General features: G+C 40.6%; 1 protein-coding gene across 8 annotated transcripts in view; it reads left to right on the top strand.

The window, feature by feature from the left end:
* larp1 (La ribonucleoprotein 1, translational regulator) overlaps positions 1 to 20,133 on the top strand; it is a 57,889-nt gene that overhangs the window by 16,267 nt on the left and 21,489 nt on the right. For 7 of the 8 annotated variants that reach the window (XM_085289633.1, XM_085289632.1, XM_085289630.1 and 4 more), the window contains exons 2-3: positions 14,169 to 14,233; positions 15,796 to 15,861. In XM_085289633.1, the coding sequence (XP_085145759.1) occupies positions 14,169 to 14,233; positions 15,796 to 15,861 (131 nt within the window). Of the gene's footprint in view, positions 1 to 11,075; positions 11,303 to 14,168; positions 14,234 to 15,795; positions 15,862 to 20,133 lie in introns of those variants that run through there. The other variant, XM_085289634.1, reaches the window with a different exon arrangement.

Genomic DNA, 20,133 nt, shown 5'->3' with positions numbered 1-20,133 from the left:
TCACTCAGGCTTCAGCTGAACTCGCTTTGTGAAACCGAAAACCCAGAGTTTTCGTTAACTCAGGGTATACTTACTCAGAGTTTGCACTAAACCGGCTTTCTGAAACAGGGCCCTGGGGCCTGTTCTTCGTACGTCGCTTACTACATCCAAGATCAAATGACACATCCAAGACCAATCCATCGCGCTAACCGTGAGCTCGCTAATCCGGTTCCCCGAACACACCTGCTGTTGACGATTAGTACAGCTGGACGCAGTAATGTGACATCACTGGGTGTCGTAAAAGGGGCTACGCATCGATAGTAGAAACATTGATCGGCAACCCGCTGATTGGTCGGCGAAAATGTCGAAGGAGCGCGCTCGGTATTTTCCGGCAGCAGAGCAAGAACTCATGAGTGAGGGATTTCAGGAGTTTCAGAGTTTAATGAAAACGCAAGAGAACACTGCAAAGGCTGCAAAAGCAAGGAGAGAGGGGCTGGCAGAAAGTTGCTGACAAATCAAACTCGTAGGTAATTTAATAATAATAATAATAATGGATTGGGTTTATATAGCGCTTTCCAAGGCACCCAAAGCGCTGTACGATACCACTATTCATTCACTCCCACATTCACACACTGGTGGAGGCAGCTACGGTTGTAGCCAGGCTGCCATATCGCGCCATCGGCCCCTCTGGCCAACACCAGTAGGCGGTAGGGTAGATCTATCATATGACACTATATTGTCCAATATCATATGGCATTATATTATATTATAATATGTTATATTATATCCCCTTTCACATTAGAGCCACAACAGGACCCACAAGAACATGGGAACAAGTAAAAGTGGAATACAGGAGTATTCTACAGAATGGTAATATTTATCTCTTAGATTGCTTTTCGTCTCTTGGCAAGGTAATACTGGCTTGTAATACTCTGTTAGTTTGTTCATAACAGCAACCAAGAAAAGGGCAGAGGAAAAAAAGACAGGTGGTGGTCCTGCACCCCCTCGTCAACAAGTTGGTTAAGTAAATAATACCCTCACGGGAATATCGATATCTCTCTATGAGCACACTGTCGCGCTGAGCTAAAGGATCCTGTCTATCCCGCAATATACGCTGAATTCTGAGGACTCTCCTTATCAATCTTGCACCTTCCGCAATGGGTTGGTCGCGTATACGGACAGGACATGGCTGCGACAGGCTTCCCAAATCCACCTTCGCTTTTATAGCCGTGGTCTCTCATCTTGATTACACGAAGTAATTTACAATTACTACTCTGAAATATGAATTACATCTGTAATAATCACATACATGTAATAGAATGTTAATAGTACATTTCCCTTTTTTAGGAAATGACCTGTATGTATCTGTGTGACATCAATAAAAGGATCAAGTGCTGCATTATCTTTAGTTACATTGATAATATTTATTTATGGTGAAACAGTGGTGGAATATCGCTGTTGCTTTCGTATAAATGAAGCGGACATACCTGCGTGGCCGCGATCTAATCCTGTTTACATAAAGTAAACCTGCTCCCGAGCAGGTTTACGCTTACGGCTCTGTTGCTATGACAGCAAGTCCCGGATGAGCTTCGGGGAACCGAACGATCCAGGATCACGCAAAATCGTCAACAATCTAATCCAGCTAACTTACTTAGCGAGGTACGAAGAACGGGCCCCTGGTGGCGCTTTTTTTACTTCTCATCTGTAAATAATCTGCTTTCACGTGATTCAGTTTATTTTGAAAACTCTCAACAGGATCTTGAGCTTTATTGTGAAAGGTTTATGTGGAACATAAACAAGCGGACACGCGATGCTGTTACCGTTGTTGTAGCTAACCACAACGCATTAAAAACAGGCGCTTGTCCGTCCGTAGTGTGGTTATATAAAATATAAGAGAAAGAGAGAACTTTAAGAAATTAATACAGTGACCATCAAAACGATGAAAAAATATTGCTGTAAACAGTTTATTTTGTGACACCACGAAACAAACGATAGCGTAAAATGAAACGATAGACGTTTTTATATCGTCATCCGATATATATTGTTATATCGAACAGCCCTATTTCCTAGTATCTGGCACGCAGACACAGGAACACTTATCTGTAACGCTTCCTAGAAGTCTTAAAAAGGTTCCCGGAGGCTGAAAGTACCCCGGTGTTACCCGACTCTGAAGACTCACCTTTCAACTCATTGTCTATCTTATTTTATTTATTTTTTAAGCATTTAAAAATGTAACAGTCGGTGACTCATCTGTAACATGCATGAGAATAGGTCTCGCTAACTTAAGTAGCCATCAGCATGGAGCAGTCTTTTTGTTTGTTTGTTTGTTTTTATTTGTAAATGGAAGTGCTGTGCGGTTTCTAAAACATATACCCCAGATAGGTGCTCCTCAGTGGGGTAAAAACATGTCCTAAAAGCAGAAACTTTTAGGACATAAATTAAAAATATTTAATAAAATGAGTAGAAGTACAGCAAAGAAAAACTTGAGTTTTCATCAGGGTCTAACACTCAAACTGTGAAGCTTAAAAGGGGAATAACGGTGTGCCACAGGCTGTGCTTTCTTTGATCAGCTGATGCGCAACTTAAGCTACATATAATTTAGTCTTGTGTACACTGTAAACAAAATATGGACACTCCTTCTTATAGTAATATTCAGTTAGTTTTAGTTCATGACTGGCTTTCAGTAGTTTAACACTTGTTTGTGTGCGAGTGCAGCATTGTTTGTTTAATTGTTGTGCATTTAGATTGTATTTAAGTGGCTTTGCCTCAGTTCATATACAGCTGCTGTTGAGGATCGGCAAACAGCAAATGGTGAAGTTGTTTGTATCATTTTGATTTACTTTTAATGAAAAATGAGCTCGCTGATTAATTCTTCTCACTGGGTGTTTTAGTCGGCCAGCGTTTTCAGAATCAGAATCAGAATCAGAATGGGTTTATTGCCAGATGTTGAGGTTTACAACATTAGGAAATTGCTGCGGTGCTTCAGTGCAGACAATAAGAATTAAAGTGCTATGTAGAAAGAAAGATATGTGCATGAGAAATACATGAGATATATACATGAGAATAAGAATTATGAGTGCTACGTAGAAAGATATATACATGAGTGCAGGTGGTGATCAGTGCCAAACATGAAATGATGCAGTGACACAGCGTAGGGTCATGTGTTAGTGGCGGGGACAATCATGTGGTTATTGTTCATGTGTCCAACAGCAGAGGGGAAGAAACTGTTCTTGTGGCGAGAGGTTCTGGTGCGAATGGACCGGAGCCTCCTGCCTAAGGGGAGCAGGTCAAACAGACTGTGTCCAGGGTGAGAAGGGTCAGCTGAGATCCGGGCTGCACGCCGCAGTGTCCTGGAGGTGTACAGGTCCTGCAGAGATGGGAGTCTGCAGCCAATCACCTTCTCAGCAGAGCGCACAACACGCTGCAGTCTCTGTTTGTCCCTGATAGTGGCTCCAGCGTACCACACGGTGATGGAGGAGGTGAGGATGGACTCGATGATTGCAGTGTAGAATTGCATCATCGTCCGTGTTGGCAGGTTGAATTTCTTCAGCTGCCTCAGGAAGTACATCCTCTGCTGGGCTTTCTTGATGACGGAGGTGATGGTGGGCTCCCACTTCAGGTCCTGGGTGATGGTGGTACCCAGGAAGCGGAATGAGTCCACAGAGGTGATGGGGGTGTCAGTCAGGATGATGGGGGGGAGTGGGGCTGTGTGCTTCCTGAAGTCCACAATAATCTCCACTGTCTTCTGGGCATTCAGCACCAGGTTGTTGTGGCTGCACCAAGACACCAGACGTTCAACCTCTCTCCTGTAGGCAGACTCGTCCCCGTCCGAGATGAGCCCAATGACGGTGGTGTCATCTGCGAACTTGATTAGCTTGACAGACTGGTGGGTGGAGGTGCAGCAGTTGGTGTACTTGTTTCTTCTTTATGCGCAGGAAAAATAAATTATTTTCTTTTTAATTCTGAGGTTTTTTTCAGGTTGGCACCACGTGGTCTGATGACGTGATTGTCGTACACTTCCCTCTCCTCCTCCCCCATTTACATCTTCACTCATTTTTTTTTTTCTCTGTAGGGTTTCTGTTATTTAGCCATTTCTCTTTGTAACACATAGTCATACCTACACCCATCTTTCAGTTTGAGAGTATTCAGTAGCACAGTTGTCAGAGCTTTATTACAGTTGCCCCCATGAAACTTAAAATACAACCAGCCTGTACTCATACCTGCAGAGAGGGTTTTTAAGGTGCCAAAAGTCAAAAACACTTAAAAGTCATGAAGCAAAGCTCAGGAGTGAAGGTTTGGGATCACAGATGGAAACTTTTTGATGTGGTGTAGTAAAGTATTGTGAAATGGGCCACATTAAAGAGATTAAAATCTACAATTTGGCTTATGAGAGCATTTTAAATAGGTGTTACAGTAGTTGTGTAATAATTCTGAAGCATTATGACGCAAACAGGACGGAGACAACTGAAGGGTTGTCATCAGTTTCAGCCAAATGCTCAAACTGATGCTAGAGTCACACTAGTGAAATTAGAAGTGACCAGCTGTGCAGCCACGCCCGTTCAGGTGCCGTCTTCAAGGTGACTTTTGTGCGATAAGACGCTGTCCAGCTGCTATTGTGTCAGAACAATAGTCAACAAAACCACAAACACTGTCCAACATCAACAATAATTCCTGTGGTAAAATATTTTTACAGTTGCGTCCTTAATATTTCAAAGACCTGAACACAAGGCCACATATCACATTTATTTTTTTTCTGCTTTTGGGCAGAAGCAATGAAATTTGTGATGGATTTCTGTGGTTTAAATTGAGTCCCCTTAATACAGTTAACAATACAATTTTAGCTTCTCAAGTGACATTACAACTATAAAGGTATCATGAAATAATTGTTAATGAGGGAAATGTTGCATTTGTTTGTACTCTTGGGCTGAAGCATTAAATTAGTAGAGAGGTTAAGTTAATGGCTATACCACGGAGTCTTGCTGCAATAATCAGTCACTGCTTGCATTACTTAAATGCCCTGGAAGGTAGTTAGATACACAAAGAGCATCTTATGTGAACCCACTGACGATGTGACTGCCTGAGGAGCATCAGCTTATAGTTTGCCTAACATCTTGGCCCAGGGAGGCTCTCCTCTGACCTTAAACGATCATCTGCAATCATCATGTGACGTGCACTGAACACTGAGCAGCCCTGTAAGTAATGCCTACATGTCTGTCGAGGAGGATTCCTAGCATGCGGCTCAGATGATCATGAGGTGGCAGTTTAGTTCAACAGCTTGCTTTTTAGTACTGAACAACACTTGATTGTCCACTTTTTGCAGAGTTTGGTGGACTATGAAATGTAATTACAGTTTCAGGAACTAGTCTGGTTCATTGCTGCTGTTGGGTTCCCAGAAGTGGTCGAAGTGATATTTAAAAAAAAATAAAACTAAATAAATTGCTGTAAGTGTATGAACAATTAGTTACAGAAGTAAAAGAGATCAGTTTGTGAGAAAACATCAGCAAGTCCTTCTAGTGGCAAATCTTTCCACCTGGTGACGTCTCCGGGATGTTAGTTGTGCAGTCCATATTTTAAGAGGGAGACGATGTGCAGGAGGGATGATCTGATATCCTCGTGTTGGTGTTGTTCCCAGTAGAGCAGGGCGATATGGCCAAAAATATTTATCACGATATATATTTGAAAATTTGCGATAACGATATAACTGACGATATAATTGATGCGAGACAAAATACAACTCCACAACATTACTAGCGCAAAAAGACAACCTTCCATTTATTTTCACTCAAACAAGAAGCTGGTTTTTATGTACATTAAAGCTTTATAAAAATGTAACAGTGCAAATGCTAATTCCTTGCTGAAAGTTTAACCAAAAGGCATTTCCAGTAGAAATGGGCTGACATATCCTGAGCATAACCATATATAATATCCACTGAAGTTAAAAAGAGGTGCTTTGCAACATTAAACTGCAGTGTGCAGTACGTATTTTTTGGACCATAAGGTGCACGGGATTATAAGGCACATTAAGCGAAACAAAGCAGTCAGATAAATCAAACTTGATTAAACTCATTCTTCTTGCTTCCTCCACTTCTGTACCATTGATTCATTAATGTTGAATTCTCTAGCAGCTGCTCTATTCCCATGTTGTTGCAGTATATTAATGACTAACCTCGTATTGTGGATGGATTATCTCAGTTGTTCTCCTGACTGAAGTTTGGTCCGTTTACAGCATCCTGCCATGCGATTGCATTTGTCTCTAACCATGAGGAACCTTCACGTTAACTTTTATAAGTGGAAAAGTGTTAGTGTTCGTCCTCCAGCTTCACTGTTTATGTTATGCTAACATAGCTGTGTCGCTAGCGATTACGTAGCACATCATTATATACCAGCTAGCCCAACTTCAGTAACCCTACAAACGTCACTGCTGTTTAGTTTCCTGTCTTCATTTATGTTGGAAGTGATAGCAGAGCTGTACGTTTGAATTTTTTCAGAAATCTCTCAGTCAGAACATGCTATATCATGCTTAGGTAACTAGCAAAACTAGCGAGCTAACTTTCGCTAGCTTCCTGCTAACTTCTAACTCCGTTAAATGTAATAACTTTTGTTTTCATGGATGCCTGGAAGTTAAACTTTATAGTTACACCTGGTAAAGCAGCAATGCTGATCGTTTTATTTAAAGATGAAAGAATTTAGACAGTTTTAAACTCTGTGATGCTGCAGTGTTCGTTTGACCTGAAGTATACGGAGTTTAGGACCCAGATTACTCCCAGATTTAAGAGCATCTTAGTCCGACAAATACGACAATAACGACGGCCGCTTGCATGTTCTGCAAAAAAATGTGCTTTGTCGTGTATCTGACGGACAAACACCAAACCAGTTCCACATCACTGAAGTTGCACCATTTTTACAAACCAATTCTGGTTCATCTGTTTCACTCAACAATCGGCCATGTGCGTATGAAAACAAAGGCACTGCGCATGCGCGTTTTACTCATATTCTATCGCCATATTTCATTTTCCTATCGTTGCCTAACATTATACCGGTATTACCGTGAACGGTATAATATGGCCCAGCCCTAGTTCCCAGACCATCATGAAAACGTCGTTCCAGGTTCAACATTGCAAGTGACCAATCACATTGTTGTGACGTTATTCCTTTGCGCGCTAAGCCATTCGTGCATTTATGAAATTCCAATGTTGCAAGGACAATATAAATTCTGCTTACTGTTTATTAAAGGGTTAGGGTCAGGGTCCATTGATCGGCGGACAGAGGCGGTTTCACGCAGCTTAAGTACAGTTTTTTGTTTTACGCCGGTTTTTCCCGAAGTCGCAAAAGTATGACGTCACAACATTCTGATTGGTCACTTGCAATGTTGATCCTGGAACAACATTTAGTATGATGATCTGGGAACAACAGCAACACAAGGATATCAGATCAACTGTGCAGGAGCACGTGCACAAACAGTTGTATCTGGTAGTTATTAACAAAAGGGGGAGAAAATTGGAAACATCAACTAAACCATGTGACTCTAAAATAAAACTAAACACAATGCACACTTACAGGAAGATGCCACGTTTTCTCTCTAATCCCATTGCTTTTGCATTACCAGCCTCATTTACCTGGGCACTACCACTTACACAGGTAAGGGAGGGGTAATCAAAACATAAGTAACTTGATAGATGCTGTTAATGGTAAACCTGGCTCCTGATGTCACTTGTCGATTTATTTTTTATTTTTTTAAAGATTAGAACCTATAATAGATACTGTGTCCATACAGTCAAAGAAAATCTCACTTTTTGCTTCTGTTCTGCATTTACTCGCTCACTGATGTAATGGTCATGCAAATCTATCTTTAATAATCCTAATACCACCGAACAGCTGATTTCCGAGAAAAGCAGATGAATCACAGAAGCAGTACAGAGTATAGCAAAAATGGGCAAGGCATCACCCCTTTCACAGAGGACTGTAATTTTTTACAGAGAACATAATTTCCTTAGGGATTAATAAAGTATTCTGACTTTTGATTTTAAATGCACTTTAAAAGTTGGTGGTTTTGCCCAACTAAAACAGCTCCTCTAGAGTTCTGATTGTTGGAGGCCACGTCAGAGTGCTCTGTCATGGTGACGAGGTAGAAAGACTCGAGGAAAGTGTTTCCTCCGTTGTCCCACTTCCTGTGATTAGGCACAAAATGAACAATCATGCACAACAAGGAGCAGTGAGAAATTTTTGTAACTACTATTGTTCATACACTAAGCAGATAAGAGAGGGCTAAATGCTTGAGGAATTAACACGGATTCCTTGACTAAATAAGTGCAAAGTTGTTACGCTGGCCAGTGTTTCAACATGGGTCTGCTGACAGGAGAGCAGGAGTTTCAGTTATGCATTAACCTGACCCAAATGTGGCTGGAGTTTAAGTAGGTGGGTGGGTGGAAATCTTAGGTGTTTGCAGATGCATACCTGTGTTCAGGAGGATATGTTCAGTCCTGTTTGGTAGTTGAGACTTGGTCACAGAACAATGTGACACGGGCAAATGATCCATGTGTCTTTGGATCTTTACTTATAAGGCCAGTTAAAGCTATTTTTGGTGCTGAGCATACCATGAACAAACTATCCAGCTGAGGAGTGCCATTTGCTCTTCCTAGCTATTAGGAGAGTACAAATTTTAATTTTAGAGTTGCAGGATTTTTTTTGGAGGAAAATAAGTTTGATGTCAGGCTTTTTGCGCAGTTGCTGGACTCATAACTTTGTGCGGGATCTTCTGTGGAGACGTTTATCTCTTTAACTGAAGAGGCAGGGGTAATAGTTCACACTTTGTCCACTTTTGGCTGCACATTTCTATTTTCCTATGAAGGTCGGGAACAAGGATGTACAAATCTAGGTCAAAGTAAACCAAAGTTTTCTTCCATTAATTGTAAAAGTCTTCTACTTTTAGTGATTTTGCAGGTTTAAATTCTATTATAACAAAACAGATTTCAGGGATTTTTGTTTACTTGATTTCACTTGTGTCTCAAATTGTATCTGTTGGAATTTTCCTAACTTTGGTGGTAAAATGACTACAGGCCAGGATGATTGAAAAGTCCGGTCATGAGGCCGCCTAACACTGGGGGGTTCCAGCTTAAAATAGCAAACCAGGTTAGCGCAGAATCAGGTTCCTATTTGGAGAAATCCTTCGGTTTCCACCTGCCATTAGTGAGTTTTATCAGACTGGCACATTCATGTGACATTATCAGCCGCGATTAGTGTAAGCGGCCAGCTGCTGACGCAACTTTATGCCTGCTAAGTGTGGGATGTTGCGTTCGCCACCTGAAACGTCACCAGGTTATAAGAAGCTTTTGTTTAAGGGTAAAAAGCTGCCAGTTTCACAAAGCAAACATTTAGCTGTTTAATTATTTCACACAGCTTCTTTATGAAAGACTGCATTGTAGGGCTGCCACGATTTGTCGACTAGTCACGATTACGTCGACTATCAAAATCGTCGACGACTGATTTAATAGTCGACGTGTCGTTTGAAGCTTTGTAAGATCGCAAAAGACGCAGGAATAAGTAGCAGGATTTAAGAGTGTAATAACGGACTGAAACAGAAGATGGCAGCACAGCATGTACATGGATGCCAGCTGCCGTTAAACCCCGAAGAAGAAGAAGCAGCTGTGTCCCAGAATTCATAGCGCGGCCCAGCTTAGTTTCCAACAATGGCGGTAGCTAGTTAGTTTTAATATTACTCTTATTATTCTTTCTGGGTCACAAAATAAACGTTTAACATATTTTCAGGCGAGAATGTAGCTGTGTAAACCTCAAATATCTGCTCAGTTTATCAGGACACCACATATTTTCAAAAGCGCTCCGACGTTTTCGGAGACATCTGTTACCCACTAGCTCGATAGCTAGCCGGGGGCTAGGTCACTAGCGCCGTGAGAACACCGGACTCCCGGCAAATTGTTTTCAAACCCACCGCCGTCTTTCGCGACTCAGGTTAAATATATATGAGTCACTTAGATAAATTAAAAATGTTATTGTTTGGCTTTTTTTTTAGTATTTTATTTGTTCCTGAGTAAATCGGTTTGGCTGAGATTAAAGTTATAGTTTTTACACAGCTGAATAAACGTCAAGCAGACAGCTGATTATCAGAAGTGTGAGATGCTGGAGAATATACTCCGGTGTCCTGTTATATTTTAGATAGCAAGGAGTTTATTAAACTTTACCGAAACAATCTGCAAATTTCATTAAAATTGAATAAACTATCATCTTGTCTTTATTTTTAGTTAGCACCTTAAAAGCTTAAAGCTGTAAGCTAATGATAGTTATATAAGAGCAGATGCTGCTGGTGCAATAAGCTGTAGTTTTACGTCCAGTGGATGATGATCTGATTAGTCGACTAATCGCATAAATAATCGGTGACTAGTCGACTATCAAAATAATCGTTTGTGGCAACCCTACTGCATTGATGAAAACAAAGTAGTAGCCTGGGAGATGGACCTGAAGTCCTCTGATTGGAGCTAATGAGGGGCTGACTAAAAATTGCGCTGTCTGTATCTGCAACAAATCCTTTGTTATTAGAGAAGATCTGCAAATTTGTTGCTCATAAAATTGTTCTTTTAAAGGAAGGATGTTTAAAAGATAAATAAATAAAAAAATATACACACTTTCCGCCTTAGTTTCTAAATGGGTTATTCAGTTACACTGTGATTCTCCTGGCTGGTTGATGTTGAAAGAAAATGTGGTTTTTGAATGTTCTTCATACCGTTTTATCTAAATGGGCATTGCACAAATGTATTAGCGATCAGAAAGACACCACGCCCTCGCCCTGTTTGTTAGCTCATGTTGCGTGATTGCTGTCGTATGTTGCGTCCCATCTTTGATCTCTCCAAGAAATCATTTTTTATTTACTACGCAACTTCTGTTGAGTAATCCTTGGGGGATACAAGGCTCCTAAACGGCCTAGCATGAAGCAAAAGTTAAAGACTGTGTAGTGTCAGGAAGCTCAAATTAAACCACTGTTGCACAATCTCCTAAATTCATGGCTCAAAGTTAAACAAACAGTCTAAGTTTGAAGTCCAGGAATCATGTAAATGAAGTCCAGGGATACTACGGAACAGTAAAGAGACATGAGGTTCAGCTCGCAGTCCTCTATTTGATTAAAAACAACTGATTTGAAGGTTGACTCTGATTATTAAGCCTGTGTGTAAGGATATTTGTGGCTCCACATGGGCTGAAGAGTGATGTTGAAAAAGAAAACCTCTGCCGCCGCCTCCTCTTCATCTGCTTAATGTGACCATCTTGAGGTCTTTAGCATTGAATTGCTAACCAAACTGGTCAACTTGCATCATGGGTAATGTACACATATTTCTGTATAGAAATTTTAAATTCAGTGGCTAATTTAATATAATTCCATGCGATTAGCTGGCGAAGCATTTGCTGTGGCTTTCAGTGTTTTCCTCATCCTCACTTGTACTTAAAATGCCTCAGAATCGGCTTATGACGGCGTTCCCAGCCTGGGAAAAAGAGAGTGCACAACAGCAAGCATTGCGATGAGAGAATACAATCGGAAAGCCAAACTACAGGAGAACTAGTTAAATTCTGGATCTTCTTTCTTTTGATGTTTAGTTTTGTCTTTAAGATAAGATAACCTTTATTAGTCCCAAATTGCAAACATCAGTATTGAAAACCGATGCTAACTTTGACCATGTCCTAAGCTAACTATTCATTTTATTTTAAAACACTATGGTGTTTAACCTTGAGAGATTATTAGATCATTGAGAGGTAGTTGGAGACGAGGAGTACGGTAAGTCCCTTTGGAGTTGGAGTCAGGAGACGCCACTGAAGGCGCCTGTACACAGCTGCTTTACAGCAGCTAAACATGTTGCACTGGTTAAGGTTTTAATCTCATGTTTCCTGTTGTTTCTACTTTTAAACGTTCATTCATGCACTGTGACTGCAAACTTTTTAGACACCAGAAGCTTTGTCATTACTGGAGGTTGTTGGGAATTTGAAAAATGGCGATGAAATCAGCAATATTGTTTGCCTGGGTCTTTAAGTTTGTGCCATTTTAATACAGATTCCCAAGTATTGTTTGTTTGTTTTTTCCCCTTCCTAAATGGGAGGTTAGATGCTTTTTGTTTTGTTGGAAACAGTTTCTTTTGTTTACGGTTACCTGAATGGTGAAAAGACAAGATTTGAGCGATGGGTGTTATGTGGACGTGCGATTCAGAAGGTATATGCATTGAAAAGTGAAATATAAGTAGGTTTTCTGGGCCCAGAAATTCCTGTTTGACTGTACTGTCCTCCAAACCTGAAATATCTTGCTGTCATTAACATGTAGAGCATAGACGCCTCTACTGAAACTCTGGCATGCTGCTTCTCTTTGTGCTTTTGGCGATGTATCCGTCAGAGGATTTTTATTCTCCCCCCCCGCTCTCTTTCTTCCTGGTGATTGTCCTCAAGGCGCTTAGTAAGATTTACTCTTTGGTGTGAACTGCTGCCTGGGAGCTGGTTGCCTCGCTCGTGTCACTGTGGCTGGTGACAGTGCAGGAGGAGATAGAAAGGAGGAAACATCTCTGATTTCAGGGCATGAGCCAGACAATGAGGTGGCGAGCGTGACTATCATTTTCATTGGGGGGGAAACTACAGCAATACCAGACTCACGTCTTTAAAGGCTGATAATAACGTGCACGTTTTCTTCAGAACTGGTTAAAGGTAACAAGTTTGTCTATCTTTCCGAGGTTCTCTTTGTTCTTTTTTTATTTTATGGATAATTGTTGTAATTGTATCTGGATTGTAGCAATAATTTGTTACTGACGTGTTTAACCCTTTGTTTAAATTCTATATCTACTAATTTACATTCACGTAAGAGATGGTGGTGTGTGCTGCTGTTGAGCTGGTCATGTTGTATGGACATCACCTGCTGTTTTATGTATTTATTTTAAGGAATAACTCAGATCCTGCTATGATATGTTTTATTTTATTGTTCTGAGGAAGAGCCAACAAAATATACAACACATTAGCTGTCAGGCCTCAGTTGAGTAATATGTATATTTTAATCCTTTTATTGGTTGGTTTGTGTGTTCGGTATGCTAAGTGCTCCATTTTTTAAAGGAAAAATATAAAACATTTGTTGTTTTTTATACTTTAACTTAACATAGCCTCAAGCTCTTGAAAATCTTTCGCTTTTATTGCCAAGAATTTTATCACCATCACTAGGGCTGTGCGATATGACGAAAATCTCATATTCCGATATGAGACATTTATTGTCCTGACAACGATATAAATCACAAAAATGTAACATATTCTGTGAATCTCGGGCAGCTCGACTTGTGTGAAGTGTTTTCAGCTGGGCGTCGTGTACCTGGAGTAGAGTGTTTCAACCGATGCATGAAACTATACATTTCTAGACATAAGTTGTAACGGCCACCCCCCCTTTTTTTTTTTTTTTTTTTTTTTTCTCCTCCAACATTTGAGTCTAAGGTTTTTTTTTTTTGTTTTTTTTTTTTTTTTTTTAGCACCTGGCGGCTCTTTTTTGCTTCTCATCCGTAAACTCTCTGCATACTCTTTCATGTGATTCAGTTTATTTTTAAAGGTCTCAACAGGATCTTGAGCTTTATTGTGAAAGGTTTACGTGGAAAACCAACAAGCGGACAGCAGAGCCATGCGATGGTTTTACCATCATAGTAACCATACCATAATATAATCACCATAGTGTGATTATATTAAATATAAGAGGAAGAGTTTCTGACATGCCTTGACATGTTGTTCAACACACTTTTTGAATTTGTATTCTCCTGTTGTGGCTGCTTATTCGAGTGATTGTGTTGTGTGGGTTTGTTGCAGTGATTGTCGCTGGATGCAACAGAGTCAGAAAAGAAGAATGATGGTGTCGGCTTGTAGTTTAGTTTATGTGAAAACAGACACCACAGCAGTTTATTAAAGGGGAAATAAGACTCATAAAGCCAGATTATTCACCGAGAGCCTGCCTGCTGCTGGTAGATAAGACAAGTAATGAGAATGTAAATCGAACTGTTTGAAAGACAAGCGAGTACCTGTGGGAGAAAGAAGCAAGTTTGTCTTATGCGGGGGTTTTTTCTTCTTCCTAGAAGACTCTACATTTTTAATCAAATGCATATAAATGATTGTGCTTCTATCTTACTCTGTTCATGTATGCAGACCAAGTTGTAATGTCAGTCATCTTTGTGTCCCCACAGAGTCCACCGGCCCTGCCAAGGTAGTGAGAGCAGGCAACCCACCTAAAGCCAGGCGTGGCGGCAAGGTAATACTTTTCATGCGTTTGTCTGTGTTGAATGTTAAGCAGTGGACAGTTAAAGGGTTTATAATAATTACAAGCTCTAAACGTATTAATATGGCTCAATTTGTTTTTAAAAATCTCGAAGGAAAATTCAGTGCTTTTAAAATCCAGATTGTGTTGACGGGAATTTGTCCAAAGGGAAATTAGCTTACTTGATGGGAAAAATTAGACACTTTCCCCCCATCGAGTAAGCTTATAAGATTTATTTTTGTCTGTCATTGTTTAATAATTCCCAGCCAAGAAATCAATATTTTATATAACTTTCACCAGATAACAGATTTTTGTTGTGCTGCATTTAAAAACAAAAGTGATTTATTAAAATGTAGGTGAAGTGGCTTTTTATTTCTGTTGTAGTATCAGGCTTTCTGCTTTGGTGTCAAAATGTCAACAGTAGCAGGGGACTAGACTGGGTGCCACTCCTGCCTGGCAAGAAGACCAAAACGAGGCTAGAGTTCACACAGGCTCAGCAAAATTGGAAATTATAAGATTGAATCAACAAAATCTGTGTTCTGAGTCTGTTTCTGCTGTGACATTTGGATGGTAGGATCAGAAACTGGCATTCATGGCATTAAAGTGTGGATCCAATTGTCTCAGGTGCTGCTGCTGGTGTAAAGTGTGTGGAGTAATTTCTTGGCACACTTCGGTCCCCTTTAAAATGATGCCTAGTTGAAACTAAACACTGCAGCCTGCTCGAGTAAAGCTATTCCATCACGATCAGTCTTCATGCCACAAAGCTCAAGTCTTCTCTAAACTGGTTTCTTGAACATGATTATGAGCTCACAGCCTCCACAGTGCCCAGATCTCAACCCAATAGTGCAAATTTGATGTGCAGCTGACAAATCTGCAGCAACCTTATGATGATATTTTGTCAATATGCACTATAATCACCCAAGAAATGTTTCCATAAACTTAATAAATCTATGCTGTGAAGGATTTCACAGTTCTGATGGGAAAAGGGGCGGTCCTACCTGGTATTAGAAAAATGTATTTCTTTAATGCCTCGAGAAATGTGCAGTCACCTCCTCTCACATGCTGGAATGCAGATGTGCTCGCAGTGAACCAATTGCATGCGAGATGAAGTCTTTCATTCAGAATTTCCCACCCCTTTTGTCTGACACTGTAGTACTCTACAGTTGGTTGTTTGTAGCCACACCTTGGCCATAAACTTTTTATGGCTGGTTTGGAGTTAACTACCCAGTCCCAGGAACAAAAGACATAAACTGGCAATCAGCCGGCAGCACATTGCTGAAGATAAACAGTAAAAAGCTGTAAAAAACACTCATGTAAAGTGTTTTTAACCAGATTATACTTGAGCTTAAGGTGTAAGGACTACAGCGGTACTGCCTGTTCAGACATGATCAGCTTTTAGACTGCATTTTAACCTGAGAGGTGTTTATCTTTTTTCCTTTTTCTCTATTTCTTGAAGAAATTGACATTTTTAAACAGAAAAGCAGCAATCGGATGGTTTTTGTTTTTTTTTCCCCCCTCTTGAATTTCTTCGTAATTTCTTTGTTTTTTGTCCTCAGGTTGGAGACTTCGGAGATACGAACAGCTGGCCAACTCCAGGGGAGATTGCAACTAAAGACATGCAGGTAGGTGGTTGTTGTTGTTATTGTTATTACTGCGTGTTGTATTTTTGTAGCCTGGTATATGTAGAAGATACACTGGAGAGATTAAGCTCTGTTTCAGCTGACTACATTGTTTGATGTTTGAGTAGAAGCAGCGACATCCATACGTGCGCAACAGGTTTTGTCTGCTATGAGACGTATCTGATTTGCATAATTTTTTTTTCTTTTGCTCTCAGCTGGTGCATTAGGTTTCAGCTGCAGACGGATATGATATGTCATTTCATTCTGGTTACAGAACTTTTTCTTTTTAGAATTGGTTCTTTCAACCCATTGCTACAGAGCACATCTGTCTTGTAGAGAAAAGCATTAGCAGAAAGGTTTTTGAAAATTTGTGTTCAGGAGTTGTGTCTTTGAAAAATATGGACCAAAATTGCAGAAAATGTCTGCAGGGTAAAGGGTCACAAAATCTGAGGTAGAGCATGTAGAGACTGCTCTGGGACGAATGTACGAACTGGAGCCTTTATAAGCGAGCTGTGGTGTTACGGGGTCTGGAGGAAATCCTTTTATAGTAATGGGAAGAAGGTGAAGACTTGAGGGAACACAAGCGTTGCAACAGTTTAGAGTTGGAAGCAGATTTCAGTAACTTTTAAGTTAAAAATATTCACCAAGCAAAATGAGGAGCCGAGCCTGCTACACTTTGCTGTAGTGGGTGTTTGCAGCTTTCTTCAATGGGTATTTTAGTGGCTGTAATTACACGCCAGCTAAACAGCACATCCAGACAGAGCAGTCTGCTTCTGCTGGCCCTGACTTTGTGTCCCCAGGATTGATTGTTTCTTTTAAGGTGTGGGTTAGCCAAGATTTGCCACCATGTCTCCATCTGTGGAGACAAAGCAAAGATGGCTGACCACAAAACGAGCAGCTGCCAAATTTTTTTTTTTTTTTTTTTTTTTTTTTTACTCTTAAGGATTAGTTTCTTTTTTCTTTCAAAAAGAGAAAATTGTGACGGTATCTAAGGCCTGAGTCATTATAAACTCAGTGAGTTTAAAATGACTTTGCATGTTTTATTGTGATTAAAATGTTAGCTATGTCTAGGAGTAAGCTGTTCTGAGTCTTCAAGCTGCCTATTTGGTTACTTAAGTGCCTTAAAAAACATCCAAATGAGTCATTGATCCTGCAGTAGCACCTTAGTGTTAAACCTTCAAATTTGAGGGATGTTTACAGGTTTGTTGGCCCTGCGCTGTCTCCTGTCATATAACAAAAGAACTAAGGAGGTGGGAGTCTGTTAAAATTGCATTAATGTACATTAAAAAAAGTCTCTATTCTGCTTGTGCAGTGGTTCTTAACCTGGGTTCGATCGAACCCTAGGGGTTCGGTGAGTCGGTCTCAGGGGTTCGGCAGAGCCTCCGCCATGACATGCATGGCTCATTTTGTGCACCAGTAAAAAACCATATCTATGTCTTGAATTTGAAAAAAAAATCACATTTTATTTTTCACTAAAGAGGGGTTCAGTGAATGCGCATATGAAACTGGAGGGGTTCGGTACCTCCAACAACGTTAAGAACCACTGTGCTAGTGATTATCTCACCCTGAAATGCGCCTGCATATAAGCTTTACCCAGAGGTCCATGACACTCTAAGCCCCTCCCCTCTAAACTGCACTTGTCCCTTAGAGCTGCAGGTCAGCTGTGGGATGTGTCTAATTTGTGTCCACTTACAGTAGCACCAGCAGTCAGTCACCCCCCCCCAGAACTGTTTTCTATTTTTGGTCTCTGGATGATAGTATGTCACTGGGCAAGCAACCCCCGGTAACCTCCCCTATTTTAGGCAGGCAGGTCTGAGGGAACATGAAGGAGAGAGCGTGTCCTCGAGCACGAAAATGTGGGTCATATCATCAGCACCAGGAATAACCTGCAGGACCGGTGGGAAGGGTGGAGTCTGGAGGTAGGCCAAGGTCTGGGAAAGGATGTCCTTTTAGGGATCCCCCCTCAAAGAAGCCACCCCTGGATCTGTGGTGGTGCTATTCTTAGGGGGGGCTGAAGTTCGCCATCCATCATGCAACATTCAAAGGTGTAAATCAGTCACTCAATTCCACGGATTATTCATGCTGGGGACTCCGATATTTAAGAGAAGGTGGGGAATTTGCATAGTGTACTTTAATTTTCCATAAGCATAAAGCATAAAGTTAATCTGCTTTTTTTAAGTTTTAAAATTGTCTTCCACGATGCAACATGAACTACAGCACAGCAGTGCAAGCAGAAAGTACTTCACACTTGTTTGGGCAGCCCGCAGAGATTCAAAGAAACGTGCGGTGCAATAACACATTTAGACAAAACAATTACAACTTTTTTTAACAAAGTGTAAAGTCCAGACACTGAAAGTAGATTTGAATAAGTAATAAAAGGGTTTGTGCTACTTTTTTGTTGTAAGATTAATTAGATGAATAAATTGGATCCAAGTTTAGCAACTGTTTTGTAATACTAATCAAGCTAGGTTGCACTTTTTTTTTTCTTCTTTTTTTTAAATCAGTGAAAAACTGAAAAGCGTGTACACACCTCTGTTTTGGGACAAATGTTTAGAATAATCATCAAATAAAAAGGTTGTCTTCCTCCCCTCACCCCCAACTGCTTGCTGCAGATGACGGCCTCCTCACTGATGCTGGTTCTGCTGGAGGCTTCTTCCTGTTTAAAAGGCCCTTTTTCCGTCCCAATGCTTGCTCATTGGAAGTCATGTGATTGTTGGGATTTTGCTGGCTCATGCTTACCTTACAGTATAAAATGCTTTGGGGCGACTGTTGTCGTGCGTATACTAGTCACGTTGATTAGGCAGCTGATCCTGTTTGGGTCACTTATGGCGTTGCGACTTATTGGTTGACCTGTGACGCAAACTTGCTGAACTGGCCCCTCAGTTTACATGTGAAGAAAAGCCGTTTCCTCAGTTGTTCCCATCCACCACCAGTTTGTTTAACGCAACCAACATATTTTATTCTACTGTATATAGTATTTTATTTTATTCTATTCTTTACAGTTGTGTACTGTATTTATTCTTATTATATTCTAATTTTGCTACATAACTTTTGCACTGTCCACTTCCTGCTGTGACAAAGCAAATTTCCCACGTGTGGGACTGATAAAGGTTATCTTATCTTATTAAGAAGGTGCTAGATTTTTAACCTTTCAGATTTTTTTGCTTCAGGCTGACCGCAGCCACTCCAGCTCTTTGTAGGAGCATGCATGTACTCCACTATCAACAAATTATGCTGTGTTGCTATATTGAAGATATTGGTACATAAAATAATTAAATTGGCTTGTAGTAAAAATTGGATCCACTGGCCCACTTGCCTAGTGGGGAATAATTATGATGATGAACACTGAAGTGCAAAAATCTCTCTAATCCATCTTAATTTATTACAATTTAATGTTTTTATATTTAAAAACTTGGAAAAAATAATGGTATAAAATTCAGTGTGTCATGTTATCAGCCCTTTTGTGCCATTACAGTCAGAACCACTCCACACCTCTTAGAGAGCAGCAGCCTAAGTAGCTACTGCCACATATATAACTGTAGGTTGTCTGAGTCATGCAGGCAGAAGAAAGCCCCTCTTCCCCTGCAGTCTGGGGAGAAAAGCCATATACATGCATGTGACTGTTTAGTCCACAGTGGCTTCTGGTGTCATGTCATCTATACCTGATTGTATTTTCATTTTTCACCCCATTTTTTTTTATCATCTCATCAGTGTCTTGCCTGTAATTTTCTTTCTTTCATTCACCCACCGTAAATAGCAGGGCGGTGCTGCTTTCTGGGCTGGGTTTTTGGTTAACTGTTCCTATGCTCGGGATTAGAAATGTCTCATTATGAAAGTGGCTGAAACAGACGCGTCATCAGTGCCTTCCCTGTAGCGCAGGAAGAATGACTCAGCATCCTTGTGATCTTAGCTTTGTGCGGCTGAAAATGCCGACAGCAGTGTTATTGATTAAGAAAACTCACTGAACCGCTCACACCTGATCCTTTAATGGTTTATCTCACACCATTCTGTCATCGCTGAAAGTATCCTCACTCCTCGTCCAAGCCGCACAGATTTCACAGCAATAAACCTCTTGATGTTATGACACACATTAGCTTTGTCTCCACTGAGATGAGCTTGGCTGTAGTGTGGAAGGCCCAGAGGGAGCTCGGCCGACTAATAGTTGCAGCAGATGCTTCTTATTATCCACAGCTTGTGCAACATTGACTTGGCATTTTCATTGTTTTTGACAACACCAATAAAAAGCATGATGTTGTTGGAGCAGAGGAGCGCAGG

This window comes from Mchenga conophoros, linkage group LG10, assembly GCF_057382185.1.
Source record: "Mchenga conophoros isolate Kocher_MC1m ecotype Shallow Benthic linkage group LG10, M_conophoros_male_GT1.1, whole genome shotgun sequence".
Taxonomy (NCBI): Eukaryota; Metazoa; Chordata; class Actinopteri; order Cichliformes; family Cichlidae; genus Mchenga; species Mchenga conophoros.
This window is presented reverse-complemented; position numbering and strand designations above follow the sequence as displayed.